The following is an 11,492-nucleotide window of genomic DNA, read 5'->3' as shown; positions in this document are numbered from 1 at the left end:
CGGTGTTAGAGTGGCATTGCAAGGGTTCGATCGTAGTAGGAAATGGAGTGCAGAGGTGGTTGGGTATTATGTATGATTTGGAGCACATGATGGATTGTTATTTGTGGTGCCTGTTGGTGAGGGATTGAGTAGGCATAGTACGGGTAAGTGCTGCTGCTGGCCGTATTTAGGATAACTGCAGCAGGGCCACGAGCAGGATCGCGGATAGGGATGACTAGAATTTTGCTAGCTAGGTGTTGGGTTGTTGCTGGTGGCCTATGGTCAAAGCCAATGTTGAAGCTGCTGAGGGAAAGCACGCAGATGAAGTTTGCTGCGAAACCCCCTCAACAGCATTGAGGTCGAGGAATAAGGAATTGGCCTCTCTAGGATGAAGAAGATGGCTCTGATACCATGATAAGTATTGAGCTTTGAGAGAAATGAGATGATATTCTTGTGACGCCCCTGTTTTCACTCATGACTGCAGTCCAAGGTGAACCCAGAGATGTCAAACCTGTCATACACCCACACTGTGTAATAATAAGTTTCACCGATCACAGTAATATCCTCTAGTGGGGTCAAATAAAAGCGTAGGTACAAAACAGGCAAAGAAGTAGAACGACAATAATAGACATGATAAAGAGGATGATATCTCATAAATAAGGTCATGTCTCAACTGAAAATAAACTAAAATACATTTAGAGTCTGCAATAACATACGATGTCTCAACATGAATCAAAACGAAAAGTCGAACTAAGACTCATTGCCTTTACAAAATGGAAATAAACTCTGAATCTGAATAAAATTTAAAACTACAGTGGAGCCTCTAATAAATCTCTCGGGACGACGACTATGCAAGAACTCCGTCATCCTGCGGCTTTTCAGAACTCTGAGCTACCTGAAAGGTTATTTTTAAAAGAAAAAGAAACAACAAGAGCGTCAGAGCGTTACAGTAAGATTACCCCCATCCGCCCCCAGGGGAAGGGCTGTTAGGATGGAGTGGAGGCTCTATCTATTAAGCATAGTCTACCTAGATTTATTTTCCTCGTATCTAAGCAGGGTTAACATTTAGAAACCTACAACACGAGACGTAGTACGTCGAGCGAAATAATCCAAACAAGGAAACCCTCATGTATATACCATAAGTCTCCAATTGTGAATCTCTAATCATTGATCCCAACTAAGAAGTAAAAAAAAGACAGTAAAAGAAACAAGATATCAACACATCGTATTTATAATATCTTCCACAATCACTGGAGAGATAGAATAAAATACCAACACATAATTTTGTATACTTTCAGAAGTAACGTATCTCAGTTATATAGTTCACTGATAGATCATATTTATAATCGGTATCTGTCATACTTAGGCTATCAAGTAATTGTCTCAGTACGACGGACTATCCTATAGGTATCCTGAACTGTGTACACGGTTCATTAGTCTCATCGCGATCTCAGTGCATAACATGAGTGCGGGACGGACTACCAAATAGGCATCCTAGAAATATGGCTCACGAGTCTCATCGCACCCTAGTGCGGGACGGACGGCTAGATCAAGCCTCCTAAAATCCGACTCAATGGCCTGTACATATGGAATATCGACGCACTACCTCATGTAGTACTGAACTGAGTTCATCAACGATATCCACCTCATATAAATCTTTGTATCTCTGGCATGTCGATGCACTATTCCATATAATACTGAGCTATGCTCATCAATGATAGTTATCTCATGTATAAACCGTGTAGATCTAGTGTGTCGATGCACTATCCCATATAGTACTAAGCTGTGCTCATCAACGACATCCAACATGTATATGAACTATATCTAATTCAAATATGATCTAATCAAAATTCATCATAATCCTCTTGGGATTCTTAAATGTATAACATAATATATTCATGACTATACGTATAACATCAAGCAGCTCAAAACTCCGCGAACGCACCTCAAAACGGCGCAACACAGCTCCACAAAACGAGCAGGAAAAACAGACGTGACATCTGTTAGTAAAACAAATATATATTTCTCTAGGAAAACTATTTTTATAAATAGTTTTCTGTTTTGAAAACTAGATTCACACATCTTTCAAATGACATAAGTTTGGTTCAGTTTGGAGTTTATTTGTTATCCCAAATCTCTAGTTAAACATTATATATGTGCAGCTATTTTTCTACAGGACATGTTGTTAGTAAAAAGATCATATCTTTCTCTATACAAATGATTTTTAAGATTTGTCTTCTGTTTTAGAAACTAGATACATATATCTTTCATTTGGCACTGGTTTGGTTAAATTTGGAGTTTATTTTCTATTTCGAAATCTCAGTTAAACATGATACAATTGCTACAGTTTTCTGTAAAAAATATTTATTTAGTACATCTCTTAAATTTCTCATATATAAATGAAATTATAAAAAACCCTAATGATCATGATCATGATACTATCATAAATAACAAGAAATTTTTTTTTACTAATTTAGCATTGGTTTATGTTTTAACATCAAAAAATTAACTTTTATCACATCATGTTAAGATTCAAGCATGAAAACACATATTCAACATCATATTAAACATCTAACTAGTTATTTAACTATGGGGAAGGGTTTGGATGAAGATAGTCTTGCCTTAGACGTTGTTCTAAGCCTCTGAAATAACCAGCAACCAAAAAGAAGTGCAACCAAGCCGTTTTTTCCTTGCTACACGTTGATGATCTCGCCCTCGTGTCGATATTTGCTACACAGCTCTCAAAATTCTTAACTTTAGGGCTAGAGATTTAGAGAGAGGAAGAGGGGCTGCTAGGGTTTGAAACTATGATGTAAGGATGTAAATTTTCGTGAAAACACATGATTATATATATGCAAACCCGAACTAAACTCGTTTGACCCGAACCAGGAATCCTAATCTGACTAGGAAAATGACCTTCAGTATTTTAGCCATAACTTTCACGTCCGATCTCAAAATGAGGTGATCTACGACTTGTTGGAAAGCTCTTGAAGATACCTACAACTTTTGTCTTTTAAGTTTTTTCCAAATTCCAACTACATCTGTGAGAAAAATACAAAATCTCTCCGCTGGTCATAAATTTTCAGATTTATACATCGAGCATGAATTGTGCATTTGCTCTTATATATATACATATATACATTGAATTGATCTCAAACCAATTCCTAGCATACTCAAAACATCATAATATGTTATTTATAAATATATAACATATTTATTATTATTTATCACAAAATATTCAAATTTTTGGGTTTTACATTCTCCCCCCTTAAAAGAATTTCGTCCTCGAAATTCAGAAATCATACTTAAGCAAATAATAATACTAGAAAAGAACGTAGAGGGTCTAATTTAACCCGCAAACATAAACATCTCAGAATATTTATTCTTGATAAGCATATAGGGATATTTATATTTAACAATCCAGGATGACTATATTCCCACTCAACCCTTAATCGAATGGATCTAGTACGTCGGGCGAAAAATCCAAACAATGAACCCCCATATATATACCATGTGTTCCAAAAGATTAAGAATTAAGCGGAAATATTCTCATTCTAGCGTTAAATCTAAATATAACCACACAAATAATCGCACACATAAATCAATCCACTTCCTCAATAGGTGCAGGAAGTCGCGCGACATAACATATTTGCGCTCCCGAGAATCATCCTCGATGTCAACATTTAACCATCTAAAATGTAAATACCCCCACTTAACCCCTAACTAAATGGAACAATTCTCCGATTCCACCGAACTTTAACTAAAGGTATCACCTTGTTTCTCAACTTCTTGTCCTCCTTGGCAAGAATACATATAGGAATCTCAATAGTAGTCAGATCCTCCTGAATCTCGATCTCTGGTGCGTCTAATACTCGCTGCTCCTCCTCGTCGCGTAGGTGCTTCTTAAGCATCGAAACATGAAAAACATCGTGTATGCTCGACATGGATGCTGGTAGGTCTAGCCGATATGAAACAGCCCCAATGCGCTCAATAATCAGGAATGGTCCAATATACCTCGGGGCAAGTTTTCCTCGTCTGCCAAAACGCTGAACTCCCTTCATTAGTGATATTTTCAATAACACATAGTCCCCAACTTGGAACTCTAACTGTCGTCGTTTATGATCTGCATAACTCTTCTGACGACTCTGTGCTGCAAGAATGCGCTCTCGAATGACTGCTACCTTCTCCGTAGTTTGCCTCACAAGTTCTGGTCCAAGCAATAGGCTGTCATCTGGTTCTGCCCAACAAATAGGTGATCTACAAGGCCTCCCGTACAATGCTTCATACGGTGCCATCCCAATAGTCGCTTGGTAGCTATTATTATAAGCGGATTCGATTAATGAGATGTGGTTCTCCCAGCTACCCTGGAAATCAATGACACATGCTCGCAACATGTCCTCTAATATTTGGTTTACTCTCTCCGTCTGTCCATCTGTCTGTGGGTGAAACACACTAGAATAAGATGATCTGCTACCGAAAGAGTTCTGGAAGCTTCTCCAAAAATGTGAAGTGTTTATATAGAAGACTAGGAGTGGTAGATCTAGTATCCCAAACAATATGAGAGACTAAAAGAAAGGAATACAAGAGTGCCTAAACTACATATTTAATAGCATGAATACAGATATCAAACAATAACGCTAAAACCATTAGATAAGTAATACCTGAGGGTTATTAGTATGTGGAGAGAAGTGCATATTCCTTTTATGCATTTTTGTGCTAGATAATAATTGGGAATGTGTATTTCTGACTTCAATTTGATTAAACTTTACGGAATAGCTGAAATGTGGAAAAACCACTAAACACTATAAGGATATCTGATTGGTCAAAGAAAGCAAATACAATGGGGTGTGTCTTATGCGCTCATGTAGTGGTGTGCGTGTGTGTGGTGTGTGCGTGTGCGAGTATGGTTGCATGTGAATTAGATATCATTGAATAATTGAGTTATGAATGAGCTTTAGTTTCAGTTATTCTTGTATCAAAAGAAGAAACTTTCACAAGTGTATCAGCTAAATGATTGAGAAGGATGGTTCAGTAGCTTTCTGTCAAATGTACTTATGCTTTATTGCCAGTACATGCATGATCTATCATCGAAAGAAGGTAGCAACGTCTGGTTGAAATGCAGATTTTCTTTTGATGATTATAAGTTACTTTAGATTTATGTGTAGGGCGTGGGGGAGTTGGACGCACACGATGTGCATGCCTCCTCCCACATTGTGACGGTTAGTGCCACAATCAAAGAAACTGCAAAGGCAGTTTATGTCATGAGTACAAAACTACCAAATGTTAAATCTCTATAATATGAGATATGCATCCTCCTATGATTGCATAAGAATGAAAAAGGAAATAGATAAGAAACAATAAACACTGTGGCCAAAACTTGAGAATTAGAGAGAGACACTTGAGTTGTGGGTCGTATCTTCCTCTTCTCTTGGTAATCAAGGATCCGACAGCGAACTTAAGGGGTCACGAGAATCTGGCCAGTGGTTAAGATCCTGACACTGCATTGAATCAATAAGATATTCTAAACTCTGGAGTTTCCATTTCGATGAAATTTATGTAAATCTTACAGTATGCTTACATCCGAGTCTGTGCAACTATCAATGTCCTGGATTATATTTGGGTCAGCAATACTTAACTCGACAGATCCATAACCTGAAAATACTAACCCTTTATTTTATGGATATGCAAATAACAATCCATAATATCTGTCTTGACTAAATATAAATCAAGAATCAGGTACAATTTGGTATATTTATACTTGTGTCTCTGATTGGTCGTGGTCTATCAATGAAGCTCTCTGTAACTCCATGGGCCATGGATCAAAAGATCCTAAATCAGAATCATTGAACTCCTCTATAAGTAACACACAAGGTTACATAACTGTTTTGCAGCCGGTAATTATACTTCTTCCTGACACGACAAAGACAACCTAGACAACTTCCTGAATGGCCTAAAACAGAATTACACTTAACCAAGACAGGATGGCTTCTTCTCGAAATCTCTATCCATTGCGGATATATGACTGGTTCCCCATGCTTGCAACCTACTAGTATAATAAGCTCCACATAACCAGCAGTTACCATTATGTCCTCTACAACCTGGCACTCATGATCGCATCTGCCACCACTGCATTAACTCCATTAGTATTGCACTGCACAAACCAATAGGAGCTATATTCTTTAAGTAAATCTGAAGGCAAACATACTATGTAACTTTAGAGACAGGTTAGTCCATAAATATAACCAAAATTTTTTAATTTGGTTGTAGTCCTAAAATTCACCATATGAAACATGTCAAAAGTTTGTGTTCCTTAAGTGAGGGTGAATATTAGCTCTTACTGTATGCCTTGAAACAGCTGTTGCCATCTTGACTAATTATAGTTAATTGAGGTTGGCGTGTGAGCTAGTGTTATCAAAGGCGCGTGGCTCGTTGCGCTTCATGCGCCCATTGATGCGGGGTGGTGGCAAAGTGCCACACATCTAATGCAATAAGGCGCATACAAGGCATAGCTTCATATATTTTTGTGCTTTAACATTTTAATCGGTTCTTTATAATGAGTAGCTCATATCCTAAAAAGAAACATAAACCCATTGGGCCTTTTAATAGCCTGATTGAGGACCCTAACTCGTTCTCTTATACTATTTGATTATGCTTCGATACTACTCTTGGTTTGATTAGGGAAATTATGATCTTCGCTACTTATTGGGTGTGTTACCATTGTGCATTAAGATCTTATGCCATAATTTGGGAGTAGATTTATTTATCTTAACATATTTATGTGAAAATTCATGAACATGTTCTTTTGTGCTTGATTACTTATCTTGAAAAATTGTGTGTGCGATGTGCGTTTCGCTTCACTTGGGTGCGTGCATCACATTGCACCTTGCGCATAAAGGGACTTTGCCCCTTGCATTGCGCCACACACATTGATAACACTGGTGTGAGCCCAATAAACTTTTTTTCACATTTATATCACATCCTTTATGTCTTAGGTTTTACCATTTCACAAATTTGTATGGCTTGCTCAACCAGATCATAACTCTTAGTTATGGGTCCCTATCTTTGTCTCCATGTTCAGTTGAAACCGAAGAAGCTGACAGGTATTAGTAAATAAATTTCAGAATTAAGGATAACAATACTTTTGACGGGGATTAGTAGGTGATTTTCAAAATCTACCTTTACTTGCACATTCTTAAGTTAGCAACATTTTCCCAAATTACCTGATTAATTCTAAGAAAGTGTAGAGTTGTTATAAAGTAGTTTCCTAGACGTGTTACTGCACACACATGAGATAAAAAAAAGTTCTGATTAGATCAGATAAAGTATCCAAATATTCATCCAGAGGTGATAACTTATATTTTGAAAGAATAACATAAAATAATTATGATACCCATGTGTTAGCCTCATCTTTCTAAATCATTTGATAGTAACTAATCAGAATTCTATTTTGGCTAAACTGATAGATGGGATCTTTTTTTACTCCAACTGGTGCTTTGATGCATAGTATAAGATGGTTCTGTCTAGTACGTGCATTTTTTTTTGCTTGAAACAATCTGAATAATCACTCTAGTTAGCCATGACTACTACAATCACTCTAGTTAGCCATGACTACTACAATGGTTGAAGGTTCCAACTGGCTTCATTATCTTCTATGGTTCCCGAGGCATACGTGTCACATATATACATCGCAAAAAGAAAAGGAACATGGAAGGAAGTGATTTTATACAAGCCATTCATATAGAGTCTGATTGCATTCACTTTTGGTGGACAAATAGACCAAGGAGCAAAATGCAATCAAACTACTTTTCATCCTTCTCGGAAAGAAGACATTAAGCTTGTTGTTGAGCTTCTTTTATTTTGGGATCTTTGCCACTAATATAATCTTGACTTCTTTTTTACTTATTTCATCAAAACATTTGTTTTCCTCAGGTCAATACGCAAGCACCTGCTAGTGTTACCGATTGCCGGGATCCTAACAATTCAAAGTATTATGTTGTTGTCGTTCAGGTATTTCACTATTTGTTACTTGTTGATGTTTGTGCCTGCTGTGAAATGTTTTTTCGCTGTGAAGTGTTTTTAACTTTATCAAATTTACTTTGTTGTAGTATACGGCTCGACTGAATGCTGAAAGTATCAAAAATTTCCTTTACTCACTCAACGGCCAGAAGATAGCCAAGAAGAAATTCAATAGTAAGCCTTGATTTCGAGATCTTACTACATTTGGCTGAATTTGATTTCTTGCGTATTTGTAGATGTGTGTATGTTATGGCTTATACAGTTACATATTTATTCCTTATTATATTGCCAATATTTCAACTATAAATCCTATGACTATATTGTACTTATGCAGAGCATTAAACTCATTGAAATCGTCATGTATGAAAGTTAAAATTTATGTTGCGAAAAATAAAATTCTGTCATGGTCACGGCAAATACTTGGAGATAAAGACTAAAGCATATATATTATAAATTCTATATAATATGCCCAGGATTATGTTGACTTGAAACAAGAAAATCACGACAGGAACTTTGATAAGAAGTGCTAATTCATTGAATTGAGAGATTTTAGAACAAAGACCAAGGCTACAGAATGCAACATCTTTATACATGGGAAGAACCTTTAATACTCCTATGGTGTAACTATCTTAGTTATGTCCACTTGCAAAATTGAAAATTGCATGATATACCATTAGTTTGGTCATTCAAACTCCATCCATTGTGATCTACATGCCTTCAAAGATTTATGAACAAAATTTTGGACGTGTTGCATATGTTTTACCTATGCATCATCGAGTGGTTGTAAAATTAATGTTTTTCCACTGTACAACTAAAGGGATGATGTGAAACATAAGACAGAGTCCTCAAACATCACAATTTTTACATTTTTAGATGTTTTAAGATATGTGATCATGATAAGCAAAATAAATCATTCATTAAGATATTGTAATTAATGGATCAAGAGGTCTACTTAATTGTGTTGGCAGGAAACCATTAATAGTTTTACAATCATTTAATGTATGGATAAAACATATCAACATGGCTATATGTTTATTTGTACACATTCTAGGGCATGCAAATCAAAATGAAAGGACTGGATCGTCCAATTTTGTGGTGCTGTATGTATTTTTATTGGTAGGTGTAACCAAACAAGTTTTCCCCCCATTGGAGTACTGAAGTCCCTCCCGTATGTATACATTTTTATGGAAAATGGGTATAAGGTTGAGCTCAATTTGCTAAATGGTACCAAGGGATAGCAATGGTGAGATTGATCTTGCTAGTCTCATTGGAAGATGTGGAGCTCACTACTCCTATCTATTGCTCACTCATTTTACTACAAAAGGTGGCAGCTCATATCGTGAATCCCTTGTACATTCATGCATATACAGATACATATGCACATGCATGTACAAACATAAATGTATTAATGTTTTAAAAAGCTCTTGCCTCGCTTGTCTTGGCTCCTGCCTAGGCTTAGGCGATACGTAGGCCGCCCGCCTAGATCTTGGGGGCACCAAGTAGAGTAGAGACCGCCTACACAAACTGCATTGCTTAGGTCGTGGCCATGATTTCCTTCGTTGCTATCTCCACGTCCTCTGACCTTTCTTGAACTCCTCTAGCCGCCTTCCTTTGACCTTTCTCGAACTCCTTTAGCCACCTCGATTGACTACGGACACCTCCAACTCCTCCGACCTTTAGCAAACTTTCTTCCACTTAGACAAAAAAGAAAGCCTTCTAGGCCTAGCGCCTAGGCGTTGTTGGCTATGATGCACGAATACCTATGATGCATGGATATGGATACGGAATACGGATACGACACAGACACGGATACGTGATACAACAAAATCCAAAAAATAGGATACGGGGATACAACTAGGATTTTTTTTTCAAAAAATTATTATTATATATAGGAAAAATTATAAAATTCAACCAACAATCTAAATTATGAATCTATCACAAAATAACAAGTTTGTAAACAAAAATGAATTGGAGTACATACTCATTCTATCACAAAATAACAAGTTTGTAAACAAAAAGGAATTGAAGTACATACTCTACTCATTCCATCACAAAATAACAAGTTTGTAAACAAAAAAGAATTAGAGTACATACTCTACTCATTCCATCACAAAATAACAAGTTTGTAAACCTCATAATGCTCATAACCCACTGTTGCATAGAACTCATATCATTCTAATTGTGCAAGAGACCTGTATACTCACTAGTGTAAAAATTAAATTTAAATTTCTAACCATGCATATCTAGATTAATCCATAATTTAAGCATTCTCAGTCACTAGTTAAGTCATAGACCTAGGTATAAACCTCATAATGCAGTCAATCAAAGTTAGTCCCTGTATAAACAAAATAAAGTGAAGAGATAGATAGACTCAGAGAGACGAAGATATTGAGAGAGAGAGACAGAGATATTAAGAAGTATCCAGATGGTATTTTACATCACCGGTCCCTGTATATAGCCCAACCTCATCAATAGGCTTCGTCACACCACTAAATTCACTAAATATCTACCTCAATGGCTTCCTAACAACATTACCCAACACATTAAGCCTTCCTCAATGGCTAAGAAATTCTCAAACGGAGATATTGAGAGAGAACCAGAGAGACGAAGAGAGAGAGAAGAGAACCAGAGATATTAAGAGAGAGAAAGAGAGAGATGGAGATATTGAGAGAGAGAGAACCATAGAGACGAAGAGAGAGAGAGAGAAGAGAACGAGCGACGACGGTGGAGCCGCCGAATCGACCAGATCGAGAGAGAAGACAAGATCAAGATAGAGATCTTACCTAGCGAGAGAGAGACCATAGAACGAGCGGCATCGGAGAAGACGAGATCTGAGGACGAGATCGAGTGGCGTCGGTGTCGGAGATTTGAGGATGAGATCGAGCGGCGTCGGCGTCGGAGATCGAGGACGAGCGGTGTCGGCGTCAGAGATCGAAGACGAGATATGAGGAGTGAGGACGCACTGAGAGAAGATGAGGACGAGCGGCGGTAAGTGATTTTAGGGTTTCGTTTTGGGTTTTTGGGTTTCAGTTACGAGTTTTGTTCTCATTTTGTTCGGTGATTTTTTGGATTTGGCGAATCCCACCCGTATCCTCCCTACTTTTGACCGTGTGCGCCTTGTTTGACCATTGACCCGTGTCGGACACGGTTTGTCCGACACGTGTCGTGCACGTGTCGGGGCGAATCCGTGTCTGATTCGAGTCGGACACAGATTCGTGGCCTCCGGGGGCGAATCCGTGCTTCATAGGCTGTTGGGTCTCGAAAAAGACGAAATGACTGATTCTCTAACTGTTTTAGTTGTGAGAAGAGATTCTATCGCCTGGTAAGAATCTTTTTATAATCGTTCTTTTTCAAGTATAGAAGATGAGAAGATTGACTCGACTTCCCTTTGTTTAACGTGGGCTCTGTGACGATGAGATGTGTCGCTTGATACTCATGTCGAGCTTACTTCTCATTGACGATCAGAGCAAGATTGCTTCAACTCGATGAGAAAACTA

General features: G+C 37.6%; 1 protein-coding gene across 1 annotated transcript in view; it reads left to right on the top strand.

The window, feature by feature from the left end:
• LOC109839640 overlaps nucleotides 1-11,492 on the top strand; it is a 23,629-nt gene that overhangs the window by 6,015 nt on the left and 6,122 nt on the right. Inside the window, exons 2-3 of the mRNA XM_020408144.1 lie at nucleotides 7,909-7,986; nucleotides 8,085-8,169. Of these exons, the coding sequence (XP_020263733.1) occupies nucleotides 7,909-7,986; nucleotides 8,085-8,169 (163 nt within the window). The remainder of the gene's footprint in view (nucleotides 1-7,908; nucleotides 7,987-8,084; nucleotides 8,170-11,492) is intronic.

Source organism: Asparagus officinalis, chromosome 4 (genome assembly GCF_001876935.1).
Source record: "Asparagus officinalis chromosome 4, Aspof.V1, whole genome shotgun sequence".
In the NCBI taxonomy this organism is placed as follows: domain Eukaryota; kingdom Viridiplantae; phylum Streptophyta; class Magnoliopsida; order Asparagales; family Asparagaceae; genus Asparagus; species Asparagus officinalis.
This window is presented reverse-complemented; position numbering and strand designations above follow the sequence as displayed.